Source organism: Orycteropus afer, unplaced genomic scaffold (genome assembly GCF_000298275.1).
Source record: "Orycteropus afer afer isolate SDZICR_OR568_19922 unplaced genomic scaffold, OryAfe1.0 scaffold00271, whole genome shotgun sequence".
NCBI lineage: Eukaryota > Metazoa > Chordata > Mammalia > Tubulidentata > Orycteropodidae > Orycteropus > Orycteropus afer.
Window position 1 is genome coordinate 159,512 of NW_006921858.1, and position 15,419 is coordinate 174,930.

The window sequence follows — 15,419 nt, forward strand, 5'->3', positions numbered from 1 at the left end:
GGGTTTGAACCGCCAGCCTTCTGGTGAGCAGGCAAGTGTCTTAGCCACTATGCTACCAGAGCTCCCAAGGAAAATCTACTGAATCAATCTTTAGGTGGAGTCTGGACATTGGTATTTTTTAATAGCTACTCAGGTCATGCTGATAAAGAGTAAGGCTGGGAACCATTCATCTGAACTATGAGGACTGCTCTTCATATATCTTAAGAACCTTGGTACCTTAGAACTTTCCCTGAAGCTAACTTTTCAGATAGTTATGACTTGTACTAATAATACATGTATTATGCTAACATGCATCAGTTAAAGTAAAGCAAAGAGACAGGCTGTGGTGTGAGATTAGGGTGGCACAGAGCAACAAACAGTGTGAGGTCCTGTGAAGCTGCACAAACCCTGGAGTCAGACAGATCAGATTCCATTCAAATGCTGTCACAGCAGGGGTCTAGTGGTGAGGCCTCAAGAAAGCCACTTTACCTTTCAACCTTGGTCTCTCACCATAAATGCAGTAATAAAAACAAAAACCAAACCTACTGCTGTCTAGTCGATTGTGACTCATAGTGACCCTACAGGACAGGGTAGAACTGCTCCACAGGGTTTGAAAGACTGCAAATCTTTACAGAAGCAGACTGCCACAGCTTTCTCCCGTGGAGCAGCTGGTGGGTTCAAACCAATGACCTTTCCGTTAGCCACCAGTATTTTTTTAAAAACCAGAGCCCCAAACTTAAACAAAGTGTCTAGGATCATCATGCCTAAGGGTCTCAATAAGTGCAGCTGTTACATCAGTTATAAGAGTATTATATAATTAAAAACTATAGCACTCATCTTAGATAAATTCCATGTACAGAATTATGTATAAATACAAGGATTACAAATTCACTTTATACTAGGATAGCGTAGAGAAGGGGTCAAGTATGTAGACTAGGTCACAATGCCTGTATTCAAACACCAGTTCTGCTCCTTACTATCTCTGTAACTTTGACTCTCTGATCTGTTAGTTAAGCTCTGTCTCAGTTTCCTTATCTATAAAGTGATAACGATGGTCTGGGGATTAGATGGATCAATCCAGGCAGAGTTCTTAGAACCCTGCTTGGCTATTGGAAAGTGCTCAATAAATATTAGCTATAATGATTTTTTATAGAAGTCTGAGATTCTAATGATTTTTTATAGAAGTCTGAGATTCTAAAGCTGGCAACCATGAGTCAGAGAACACTAAAGTGCAAGTAAGAAATTCAAGCCCAGGACTTGATCAGAAGAAGGGAGAAAAATTCTAAGATTCCAAATTACGAAGTGAGAATTTCTAGTATGAGACAAATTATGCTTCCATATGGGGATCACTGGTGGTAATGCATTCATGGAGTTGAGAATTAAAAATGATTTTGAGAAGGTAGAAAGAGCAATGAGGCTGGGAGTCATCTAAAACTTTTACTAGAAATAGCAATTATCTGGTCTTTTGTGGAAAACTGAGAAAGCACTGATCAATACTATTCATTTCCATACTGAAAATGAATGGTTAAAAAAAAAACCCCAAACTATCTATTTGTTCACATTGGTTGGTTGAGCAGTGTTGTGCATGTATTTTAATAAAGCACAATACCTGATTTTAATAATATGGAGGAAAATTAATTTTTATAACCCTGAAATGTTTTAAATATTATAAAGCAACTTAAAAAAAAATCATGATACAAGGTCAGAGATAGTTCCTTTAGGTGAAGCAACTATATAATAGAAAACAGAAACTTAGAAAAATTATTGGAGATAGATGAATAGATTTTATGCAGCACATTATACTGCCATTTTTACAAGTTTATGATGGAATATGCCACTAATAAATACCTAAAGTAGAAAATAAGCTTTATTATTAAAAAGTGATAGAAAATAGTTGCCATTAAGTACCACTGACCTCATTTTTATTTTTAAAAGGGACTAAAATAGGTATAGGAGCTCTGGTAGCATAGGGCCTAAGGCACTTGACTGCTAACCAGAAGGCTGGCAGTTCAAACCCACCAGCCACTCCTCGGAAGGAAGGTTGGGTAATTTACTTCCGTAGTGATACTGCCTCAGCAACCCAAGGAGGGGTCGCTATGAGTCGGGTCCGACTCAACAGCACACAACAACAATAACAAAATAGGTATAAGTAGGAAGTGTCAGGAGACCATGACTATCACTTAACTATTGGTGTGACTCTGAACAGCTCATCCAACTCTTCAAAGTCTTCATTTTTCTCATCTATAAAATACCTGTTTCTCAAGTTTTCCCCCTGCCCTTTTTGTGTTAATAAAAATAAACTGAGGATGCATGTCGAAATCCTTTGGAAACAGAACTTTATAAAAATGCAAAGCACACAAATTATTAGACTAGGGCTTTGAACCAGCAGAGTCTGATTCAACCCCCTGCTGAAAATTTGCATTTTCACCCCAAAAAAACTAAAACCAAACTCACTGCCACTGAATCAATTCTGACTCATAGTGATCCTCATTGGATTTCCAAGGCTGTAAATCTTTAAGGAAGCAGACTGCCTCATCGTTCTTCCATGGGGAGTGGCTGGTAAGTGTGAACCACTGACCCTCTCATTAGCAGCCAAATTCCTTAACCACTACACTATAAACTGAAATTAGAATTGACATTCTAACAAGATTCCCAAGTGATTCTTACTGATGCAATTATCCACGCTAGGATTTACCTAAGTTCCTTAAAAGAAGCTACATAATGGAGAAAGCAAGCATTCAGATTAAAGAGCGGGTGAATTGCATCTATCCACGTGACTATCCCCACAGATGACTGACAGCATGCCTGCTGGGTTTTCAAAAGGAAGTCTATCATGGGCAGGCACAGAGCAGCCTGAGTCCTCACACTTCTGTTTTTGGTGAGTAGAAGAAAGTAAATTTAAGAAAGTTATTTAAACGCTTACAAAGAAATATTTACATCTCACATTGAGAAGAACTACAAGGAATTAAATTTTAATCATTATACCTTCATTATTTCCTCAGAAGAATTTTTATTTATTGTTTATTTTCCCATGGGCTAGTAGTAGTTTAGGAATCTAAGGTTTCTTCACCATGACTCACTAGGTTTGCTCACCTCATCATCAGACGTACTCATCAATGTTACAGTAGCATTGGATTTTCAAAAACAAGCACAAAAGAAATACACAGTGACTGAAATCATGCAAGAAAATAAAAACAAGCATGCCAAGTCATTCCACCATTGAGTAGATTGCATTAGAAGTTCTAGTCCACATTCTGGCAGTCTTCATTAAAAACGAAAAGAAAGAAAGAACACTGGAGAACTCACAAATAGTGCTCTATAGACTGAGGTAGTGTTTTCACAAAATACTAGTCCCGATGCTCTCCTCTCTTTTAAGTAGCCACACCCAAAGTTTCCCTCGTAGATACTCTTAGGAAAGTGAAAACGGAAGGAGAAAGCAAAGAATGATGGGTTGTGGTAAATGAATGCACAAAAAACACTAATAAATAGGAGTGCAAAAGTAGAGGCAAAGAATTCCACAAAAACTCACAGTGAAAATTAATCAGCAACTGTTGATATTTAAAAATAAACACCCAACTGGGCAGTGACTTTGCAAAAATTCTTTGCCTCTGACAGCCATAACACATTTCATGCACAAAGTGCTCTTTTAATAACGAGGTTAATAAATTCAGGGTTTTTTTTGGCTTATGTGACATTATTAAAATTTCAATTTAATGTGACAGAACACACAGTTGTAAAGAGAGGCCTAATCCTTTCTTGCCAATTCACCAGTACTATTCTCTATATCCTAAAATATACAATAAATTCACTTCCATCAGGCATATAATGTTTGTTTACCTTATAGTAAACATTATTGTGATTAAAACCAAAAAGTTGTACCATACAAAACATTCTATAGAAAGGTTAAATAATAATTAAACAATATCCATTATTTCAATTGAAATTATAACAGATAAAGTCATAGACTTTAGACTAGACGATTGACCAAAGGTTAAGGTAAATACTTTAAGAAAAATCTTAAGAATTTAAGAAATTAAAACCAATCAGTCAAAAATAAAGGAAGAAAAATAAAATCAATCAGTCAAGAAAATTTCATTGAAAGAAAGAAGAGTACAATTACATACAACACAGTTTCCTGACAGCATGAAGAACTTAAACGACCAGATTTTAATTGTTAATATCTTTAAATAAAAAATATAAATTACAAAGTATATTTATTCCATTTCATATACCCAAGTTTCCTTCAAAGCCCAAATAATAAATAACTTTTAAAACTTGAAAGACGTTAAATAAAACAAAAAGTGTAAAAATTCCATAGCACATAAAGAAACGGTTTAACTATGTTAAGGTGAGACTATATCAGAGAATTATAATTAATGTCCAAGATGACACATTCATAATTTAGAGTCTAAGCTGTAGTCCAGGAAAGCTTCAAAAGTTGGAACCAGAGTAATGTAGAATCCTGTCAGAGAAGGAAAACTCAAAAACATTTTCTACTAAAATGAGTGCTAGAAAAGTGGTAAAATTGTACCCTGTCAAAAGTGGAAAACCTGTGAGACTAGGAAAAACAAGGCAGTCTGTTGAGTTCTGGTTCACATAGGTTTCATTGTGTTATAAAGGACCGAGTTAAATGTTTGCTTTCTTGTCTATTTCATCAAGTAAAATAAATACACTTAAATAAGTGAAAGTTTTATTATACATGAAGAATTATACAATGGACAATCTTGGGAGGAAAAAAATCCTTTATCTGGTGGCAGCAGTCTTTCTTTCAACAAAATTGGTCACTGACAGAATGAAATAAAGCATGGATGACGACCTATTTGAACAAGTAAAAACAGGCACTCAAAAACAGTATTAAAAAATTATGATGGTAACATTACTCTGTATAGTGGGGTTTGAAGTATTTCAGTGGAAGATCACACTACACTCCACATAGGTGAACTAATATGACTTTTTTTCTTCACGGTTATAGTTATTACTATTATAAAAATTGTATTCCACAGGTTTTTTTTTTTTTTTTCTAAAAGCAAAAACAATTCTGACACAAACAAATAAAAACAAATGCTTTTAAGCTGTAGAAAGTATGTTTCTGAGTAGTCAGAGAGACATTTTATTTTTTTATTTTTGATCTTCTAGAGATGCACTGAGTACCTTAAAAAGGCTCAGGATACATATAGAGCAGCATCATTCTTTCCCTCTCTATTATCACCTTCACCTATCCGATACTACCTTACGCTCTCAAAAAAAACTCAAACTCACGGTCATCGAGTCAAGTCCGACTCATAGCAACCCCCACTGAGTTTCTGAGGTGGTAGATCTTCACAGAAATAGATTGTCTCATGTTCCTTCCACAGAGAAGCTGGTGGGTTTGAACCACCAACCTCCTGGTTAGCAGTCAAATGCCTTAGGCACTGCAACACCAGAGCTCCTTATCTTATGCTCTGGAAATTGCTAAATACCAGAAACTCATCCACTGCTATGGTAAAGATAGAATGGATTTTGGCCTTATAATCAAATCTGTTTCATTTTATTCCCATTCCAGATAAATACAATTTTTAATAGTAATTTTCTACAGAGTATCTTTTCCTACCTAATTACTTTTCTCTTCGTGTATACTGTAGATTTCATCATAAAACATGCTGAAATAAAGATAATTCTGAACTTCTAGACAAATTCATTAATACTCATAAATATAAAAAATACTAATGAAACAAAAATTTATACTCTGTATACTGCTACTTTCTTAGACTAGAAATGAACATGAAAACACAAGCAAGACAAGAACAGTTGATATCACGTGGCTGAACACAGCAGTGGTTTTCAAGCAAGATTTGTTAGAAGGAAATAAGCATTCATAATGGGATACTACAACATTACTTACTGGAAGATTCCTTGCTGAATCTAAATACAAGATAAGCAATGCAGAAGAAAGACCATCATTAGCTTGGTCTTTGTCAGCTTTTATGTCTGCTAGCACCTAAAAAGTAATAGGAAGAAAAAAAAAAATTCAACAGGAATGTTTCCACAAAATTTGGACTATTCCTATTGGATTACAGTATTTCTATTATGCTCAGGAAAATGAGAACAGTGGAGGAAAAAATGGTTATATTTATGCAATATAAAGAGAATAGTTAAAACAATAAATATCTTTTAAACAATTAGACTATTATTTCATTCAAAGCAATAAAATGAAGCACATCGGTGATTTGTGGCTCTCCAAATCCCCATAGTCTATTAAGCACAAAATTTGAAGCTCCTAAAAATAAGGTATGAATGACCTATAAATTTCCTTTTTTTTAAAATTTCATTTTCTTCCATTTATCCCTGATGCTCCTGTAGTGACTTAAAGGACAGTACTAGAAATCAATGCTGTAATTTGTTGTTGTTGTTACCAAGTAACAACACAATTTCAAAGAGATTAACCTTAATTAGTAGGAGTGGTTTGGTCATCAAGAGAAAAAAAGACTTCAAAGTAGTACCTTATCAAGATTTGAAGCATTTGGCATTAATGTGAGCCATTCCAGTTTCAAGTGAAGCTTTCCTTTGGGAACCTCATCCAGAGTGAACCACTGAAGAGAAAATAACGTTTATATTCAGCAAAAGTTCTCCTGAAACCCAAATTTAAATTAAATTCATTCTCTCCAAATGTTAGATGGTGCTCCCTAACTGTGAAACATCAACTGTTCTCAGTGTTGAAGGACTGAATGCTACCAAGATTTAGAGCTATAAATCTATATACCCTTTAATGCTTGGTGACTTCATGTTAAAAAATGATGATGCTAGCTAGCAGCAGCCAGCACTTATACAGCACTTCCTGCTTGCTAAATAATACTGTAAATGCTTTCCATATATCAATTAATTTAACCCTAACAATATCCTATGAGATCAGGAAGACTATTACCTCTATTTTAAACATAAGCGAACTTGGATTACTTGAAAAATTCAAGTGTTTTCTAAATATTATCTGCCATCTATACCAAAGAAAAAAACCCCCACCAAAACCACTGCATTGAGTCAATTCCAATTCATAGCAACCCTATAGGACAGAGCTGAACTGCTCCACAGGGCTTCTAAGGCTGTAGATCTTTGTGGAGACAGTGCCTCATCTTTCTCCCCTAGAGTGGCTGGTGGGATCAAATCGCTGACCTTTTGGTTAACAGCCGAATGCCTTACCACTGCCCCACCAGAACTCCTTATCTGTCATTTATATATGGGCTTTAATGGAATTTATAGGCCAAGAAAAAAATGTAATATGATCCCAAACATTAAATTTCAATATCAGATAAGTTAACATATTTGTTTTTATCCATCATGTACCAATTAATAAGGAGCTCTGGTAACATAGTGCCTAAGGCACTTGACTGCTAACCAGAAGGCTGGCAGTTCAAACCCACCAGCCACTTCTCAGAAGGAAGGTTGGGCAATCTACTTCCATAGTGATACTGCCTCGGCAACCCAAGGACGGGTCGCTATGAGTCAGGTCTGATTCGATGGCACATAACAACAACAAAAACCAATTAATAATATAGCATACAGTTATTTCAGCAATTAATCAAAGATAACTTCACTCCAGAAGAAGAGAATACTATGAAGGCAAGGATTTTATTTATTTTGTTCAGTACTGCATATTTAGTACCTGGCATAAGAAGTACAGTACACAAGAAATATTTGTTGACTGAATGCTGAACAAGTAGGGAATGAAAAAGTATACTGTCAAAGCAGATTTTCAATACTAATTTGGTTAATTATACTTCACTTATCCAAATCCTACATATCTGGTAGAAGGCACTATGAGATTTTCCTTTTTAAAAGGAAAATTGCTACTCTGATAGCAGTATCTCTGCTTGAAGTAGTATCTTTTTCCTCTAAATTCCCAGAAGCATTTCCAAAACCAAACTCACTGCTGTCGAGTCAGATGCGACTTATAGAGACCCCTCCTTGTGTTTTTGAGGAGGTATCACTATGGAAGTAGATCACCCAATTTTCCTTCCAAGGAGTGGCTGGTGGGTTTGAACCGCCAACTTTCTGGTTAGCAGTCAAATGCCTTAGGTGCTATGCCAAAAGCATTTACACATATTTTTTTATGTAATAATTTCTCACTTACTGCATTGTGACATCTCCTCCATTAAGTTCTACTATATTTTAAATTTGTTACTAATTATCTTTGCACATATCTTACCTCCTGAAGGAAAACACACATCTTTCAAAATAAAATTAGTGTTTTGTGTCCTTAAAAATTGCTAGCATAAAGTAGGTACTCAATAAATACTATTGGATTGTTAAATTTCTCTCACTTTGCTATAATTAAACGGCCTAAGTTTCTAACAGTTATGAAGCAAATGTTAAATTTATAAATATTAAGTTGGATTCCTGTATTGTACATTTAGGGGGACAATAGCAGTTCCAGATTCTTCAAATACATAGTAGGGACTCTGTCAATGTTTACCAAATAGACCAATATTTAAAGAAAACTTACTTCATCTAAAAGGCGCTCCTTTTCAACTTCAATAAGATCAATCATAAGACTACAGAAATAACAATACAACAGTTTTAGAAGACAGAAGCACACTTCTTACAACTGAAATAATCTTAAACATTTGTATATGAAAAAGTATCCCAGAAATGCAACAAACAGCTACAGTTTATCATGAAACTGTTGTTCCAAAAGCTTCCTCAAGCTTATACCTAAAAAGGTAGAGACTGCTGAGGCAAGAGCAGGGTTAAACTTCTGTGAGATCAAAAATCTCAGTTTGGCCCAGCTGAGGTTAGAGCTATAAAGAAGTTAAATTTCCCCCACAATGTAGCTATGTACAATGTGTTAAACATGTTTTAAAGTATTTTAATTCTCTTATTTTCCATGTTCTCCCTTGGTAATATCATCACCACCAGGGAATCCAGTTGTTTGCTCACACCGATTTATCACTTTGACCTCCATTCCAGGCCTTGCTGCTGAGCTGCAGACCCATACTCTAACTTCCTGTTGCACCTAGATGCTCCACAAACCTTCTCACTCAGCAGTCTAAATGTAAGCCTTTAAATAAGGCTACTCCTCAGACATTGTTTCAAAGAATGGTACAACCTCCACAGATGCCAAACCAAACCAAACTCACTGCTATTGAGTTGATTCTGAGTCTCGTGACTCCTTTTGGGTTTCTGAGGCGGTATATCTTTACAGAAGTAGATTGCCCAATCTTCCTTCCAGCGGAGTGAGTAGTGGGTTTGAATCGCCAACCTTCTGGTTAGCAGTCAAATGCCTTAGGCACTATGCAACCAGAGCTCCTGAAATCCATCCTCAATTTCTCTCTTACCCTCTTCACTCCACAAAGATGAGATGATTATACTTTTTACTGTTTTCTTGCAGCCACCCCATTCTCTGTTCCTGCAATTTATGTCTCAATTTAGAGCCTCATGATCTCCTTCCTCATTTATTAGGAGAGTCTCCTAACTGATCTCCTCGTCTTCGATCTTGATCTCTGAAAATCTCAACCTACATACTGATCTGACTAGAAGGCAAGTATAATCTTAACACTGCCCTGTTTAAAATCTTTCAATTGCTCCTTGTTAATTGCCTTATCAATGAATTCTGAAGTCAGGCTACATATACAAGGCCATTCCTGATGAGGGCCAAATTTCTCCATATATTTTTTGTTACAATAAATTCAACTGAATTATAATTGAACTCAAGTTAAATAATAGATACTAGGTAGAAGTATATTTTCTAAAAGCTCATTTAAAAAAAATCTATATTAGCTATTTAATTAAACAAATTAATACTTATTTTCCCACTGTGTAGGCACAATGTAAATTATAAGTCTCAGCAAAAATAAACTCAGTAACTCGAAGGTAAGTGATCTCTGCATCAAAAGTTAAAAATTCATTTTACTATCTAGAGCAAAGCTGTCCAGTAGAACTCTCTATGATGATAAAAATGTTCTCTGTCTACACTGTCAATATGGTAGCAACTAGCTACAGGTGGCCAAGGAGCACTTGAAATGGGTCTCCTGCAACCAAGGAAATGAGTTTTGAATTTTATTTCATTTTTACTCATTTAATTGAAATAGTTACATGTGGCCAGTGGCTACCATAACAGACAGTGCAGATCTAGAAGCTTTCCTTCTCTTACTTAAATGGGAAACTTTTAAGAAACAAAACACATTTTAAGAAAACTAATGTAAAACACATGCACATAAATAGATTTTTAGAGTTATAATTTGAAGAATGATCATTAAAAAATAAAAAAGAGAGAGTGATTACATGTTCTTTTTAAGTATGCACAAAAGATTTACCTTCCTAGAAAGTCATCTTTGTCTGGGTCTTCATCAAAGAGCTCAATTTCTAATTCCTGCCCAGGATGTTCATAAACTAAAGCCTGAAAAATAAATGATTAGTAATTTTTTTTGCAATATTACTAATTTAGTGATGTATTTGAGTACAATGAAGATAATAAATATTAACATGTATTTTTCTTCAGTGGAAAATATCGTTTGCTTTTTTGTTCTGCTTTGCTTTTTAGTGGAAAATCGTTTTTAAAGCTCTTACTTTTTTTTTTATTATCAAATCACACATATTTCTGTATGACAGAAAGATTATTTTGCCTACATATTAACAGTCTGTCATGTTTGTCTTCTAGTTATCTGGGACTACATTTTAATCAGTCAAGTTCAATCACTTGAAAACATGGTCATAAGGCACTAACCACAAGCCTACTCGTGTACAAGGGTTGGGATAGTTTCCCAGATGTAAAATACAACATTCCATCCTTCAGTTGGTCCACTTGGAACACTGACATCCTACTCTCCTTGGAATAACCAGAAATTACCCATTTTACCACCCCTCAGAGATTAAGAAATGTAGCAATACATAGGATTGACAAGTGAGTGGGGAAACTGGATGTTGGTGGGAACATAAATTGCATTACGTTTGTGAAGAACAATTTTGAAAAACTGTATCAAGTCCTTTAAAAATACGTAACTTTTGATCTGACAATTCCACTTTAAAAATTTTATGGGGAAAACTTGGTCAAGTGAAGAAAAATACATTCACATTACATCTGTGCAGCACTACTTATAATAATGAACTAAAAACAGTCTAGGTCTCTCTGGGAAAATAAACAGTGGCATGATATGTACTCAATGCAATAGATATTAAAAATCACATAGATATATATTTATTGACATGTAGAAACGTCCAGATATATTAAATGAAAAATTTGCACAACAGTAAATAACTGATCTCATTTTTGTTTGTGTGTATTGATAACAACATATTACATTCTAATTAGAAAAAGACAGTAAGTTACTCACATTTTGAAAAATATGCTGCCAATTATTTATTGTGATAGTTAGGTAATGAAGCTTAAAATTTTTATGGGTTGATATTTTATGTCCCTCACAAAGATGTTATAAGGTCCATATAAAACAAAACAAAACAAAATCTAATCGATTCTGACTCTTAGCCACCCACTTTGCGTTTCCGAGGCAGTAAATCTTTACAGAAATAGATTGCCCATGGGGTGGCTGGTGCATTTGAACTGCCAACCTTCTGGTTAGCAGTCAAATGCCTTAGGAACCTATGCCACCAGAGATCCAAGGTACATATAGAAGGTACAATACTTTGTTTGAAAATACATTTTATTTTTTAAAAAAGTTTTAGGTTTACAGAAAAACTGCAGAAGGTAGAGAGTTTCCATGTTCCCCTCTTCCTTCTGTACACAATTTCTCCTATTAATATCTTGCATTCCAGTGGTACATTCATTGTAACTGATGAACTAACATCAACACATTATTATTATCTAAAGTTATTAGAGTTCATTCTTTGTGTTGCATATCCTGTGGGTTTTGAAAAATGTATAATGTCATGTAACCATCATTACGGTATCAAACAGAAGTTTTACTGGCCTAAGTGTCCCATGTTTCACCTATTCATCCATTCTCTTACTCTTGAACCAATGACCTTTTTTCTGTTTCTACAGTTTTACCTTTTGTAGAATGTCATAGACAGGCAAACCTGCAGGTTTGGTTCTAGACAACCGCAATAAAGCAAATACTGCAATAAAGTGAGTCATACAAATTTTTTGTTTTCCAATGTGTGTAAAAGTTATGTTTACACTATATTGTAGTCTATTATGTGTGCAATAGCATTATGAAAAAGTCTGAAATATCTTAACAATTACCAAAATGTGACAGAGACATGAAGCAAGCACATGCTGCTGGAAAAATGGCACCAAGAGATTTACATGGCACAGGATTGCCACAAACCTTCAATCTTTAAAAAACACAATGTGTAAAGTGCAATAAAGTGAAACTCAATAAGCCTGTAGTTGGAATCATAAGGTATGTTACTTTTCCAGACTGGTTTAGTTTACTTGCAATATGCATTAAAGATTCCTTCATAGCTTTTCATGGCTTAATGTCTTATTTCATCACTGAATAATACTCCATTGTATGAATGTACCGTAGTTTGTTTATCTATTCACATACTGAAGGACATCTTTGATGACTCCAATATACCATAATTGTGAATAAAGCTGCTGAAAACATTTGTGTGCAGGTTTTTGTGTGTATGTAAGTCTTCAATTCATTTAGGTAAACATCTAGGAGTGGAATGCGGGTTTGTATGGTAAGACTATGTTCAGCTTTGTAAGAAACTGCCAGATTATCTTCCTAAGCAGCTGGACCATTTGCATCCCCCCACCAGCAATGTATGAGAGTTCCTGTTGCTCCACACTTTCACCAGCATTTGGTGTCATCATCAGTGTTTTGCATTTTATTCCACACTAACAGATGTGTAGTGGTATCTCGTTATTCTAATTTACAATACCCTAATGACATAAGATGTTGAGCATCTTTTCCTATGATTACTTGCCATCTATATATCTTCTTTGGTGTGGTGTCTGTTCAGTCTCTTGCCTATTTTCTGTTTGTTGAGTTTAAGGGTTCTTTCTATGTCTTAGAAACAAGTTTTTAATTAGTTATATTTTACAAATATTTTCTCCCAGGTTGTGGCTTTTTTTCTTCATCTTCTCATAATAGTGTCTTTCACAGAGCAGAAGTTTTTAATTTTAATGAAGTCTAACTTATCATTTCTTTTCTTTTATGGTTTGTGCTTTTGCTGTTGTAGCTAAGACCGCATTGCCAAACCTATAGTTACCTAGATTTTCTCCTGTCTTCCAGAAGTTGTACAGTTTTGGGTTTAGCACTTAGGTCTGTGATCCAGTTTGAGTTATTTTTGTCAAAGGTTTCCATATTTACATTCTTGTGTGTGTGTGTGTGTGTGTGTGTGTGTGTGTGGCTGTCCAGTTGTTTCAGTACTCTTTGTTGAAAAATCAAGCCTCTCACTATTGAATTGTGTTTGTTCCTTTACCAAAGATCAGCTGACTACATTTATGTGAGCCTATTTCTGGACAATACTTTTTTACAAAGATGGAGAATTAAAGTGAAAAGAATTTAAATTACTGCCTAAATTAATCAACTACTATATGAACTGGAATTAGAATTCAGATACCCCTGTTTAGTACCTTCCCCATTCAACCAAGTTACATTTCTTAATTCACCATGTTACCTCATAAACTTCATTCCACTTTGGACTAAGATTTTCTTTGATAACTTTGCTTTGGAAGATTTGGTTGCCAACTCGAATAACTCCATAAGGGTCTGACTTTCCCTTGACAAGTCCCTTAAGATAAGTATCTTTTCCCTGAAGATCCTGAGCTTCAATAAAATGTATCCTTAGAACACCCTGAAAAAAAGGAAAAAAAAAAAAAACCAGACTATTCATTTGTTTATTTAACAAATAGGAAATGATGGCTGTGTTTGATACTATTCTAAGAACTGGAATAAAGATTCTCCTCTAACACAGCACACAGGCTAGCAGGGGAAGAAAGATAATAAATAAGAAAATAAATATGTAATATGTCAGGGGACAAGTGCTAAGGAAAAAAATCAAACAGGTTAAGAAGACAGTGCCAGGGTGGTATAATTTTAGAAAGGAAGAATAGAGAATGTTTCTCTGTGTATAAAAAGCTGAGGAGAGTGAAGAAGTGAGTTATACAGGTATCTGGGTAAAGAGTACTCCTACAGAGTGAATACTAAGTGCACAGGTCCTACAGTGAGATTATGCTTAGCCTAAGTAAGAGTTCCTTTTTTTTTTTTTTAAAGGAAGAGTAAGGTTTGGGCATAGTACCAGGCGATAGATTAAAAAGGGAGGAGTGGACCAGATTACATAGAGCTTTATGGGTGAACAAATAATCCTATATCATGGTACTATAGTAAGTAATAACTAAAACTATGGAACGTATCAGACTGATGAATAAGCACTTGACATGTATAAGTTACTTCATCCCTTTCAGAACAATCCTATGAGATACTGTCACTGAATCCATTTTATACCCGAGGAAACTAAAACTTTGAAATAAATATTACTCATAGACTTTAAACATAGCTCTCTTTCCCTAATAAGTTGTTTCATTGATAGAAGAAAAAAACACCCATTCCTATTTCTTTCAATGCAAACAAAAGTGACAAAGTTACCTTTTGGAAAGATAGCCCTGCCCCTTTAAAAATTGCTGCTGTAGATTCTGACCACAGTGATCCTATAGGACAGAGTAGAACTGCCCTATAGGATTTCCAAGGTTGTAATCTTTACAAAAGCAGACAGTCACATCTTTGTCACTTGGAAAGGCTGGTGGGTTTGAACCACTGACCTTTCAGTTAATAGCCTCACACTTAACCACTGCTCTGTGAAGGTTCTTCCTTTTCAAATTATAGGGTAATATTCCCGATTTGATCAGCGTGAAGGCAGTATGCACACCTATAAATAAATATGTTTTTAAAATAAAAGAAATAATAAAATTTCTGGCTTATATTTTTATGTCTTATAATTTAGATAATCTGGCAACATATTTAAATGACTAAAAACCTAACCTGTTGCCATGGACTTGATTCTGACTCATAGTATCTCTACCAGGTGTTACAGAGTAGAGCTATGCTATACAGTTTTCTTGGCTATACTCTTTATGAAAGCAGTTTGCCAGACATTTCTTACAAAAAAGCTGCTGAATGGATTCAAACTACCAACCTTTATGTTAACAGGCAATGGCAAACTGCTTGTGCCACTCAGAGCCCTTATTTAAATAACACTGGCTTTTAAATCATATAAAGTTCAAGAGAGCCCAATTTAGGCAGACTTATTGACTAGATGGCACATGACAACATGTGCTTACTCATATTCAGAATGTAAAAAGCTTAAATGGCCCAGAAACTAAAAGATTTCTACCATATAAAAGAATTCTTGCATTTTCAGATAAGAACTGTTAAAATGGGGGGAAAAAAAAGGGCATTCCTTTCTAATATGCAGTGTCACATTCAGTCTGCTGAATGCCAACAATTTAACTACATAACCAACAATATAACAAATTCCCTGGGGTGTTTTACTTTTAAAAA

The 15,419-nt window shown here is 34.9% G+C and overlaps 1 protein-coding gene across 1 annotated transcript in view; it reads right to left on the bottom strand.

Moving 5' to 3' along the window:
* ESYT2 (extended synaptotagmin 2) overlaps positions 1-15,419 on the bottom strand; it is a 167,546-nt gene that overhangs the window by 26,145 nt on the left and 125,982 nt on the right. The window contains exons 9-13 of the mRNA XM_042782246.1: positions 13,540-13,716; positions 10,266-10,348; positions 8,456-8,504; positions 6,459-6,548; positions 5,861-5,956 (exon numbers count right to left, since the gene is read on the bottom strand). Of these exons, the coding sequence (XP_042638180.1) occupies positions 5,861-5,956; positions 6,459-6,548; positions 8,456-8,504; positions 10,266-10,348; positions 13,540-13,716 (495 nt within the window). The remainder of the gene's footprint in view (positions 1-5,860; positions 5,957-6,458; positions 6,549-8,455; positions 8,505-10,265; positions 10,349-13,539; positions 13,717-15,419) is intronic.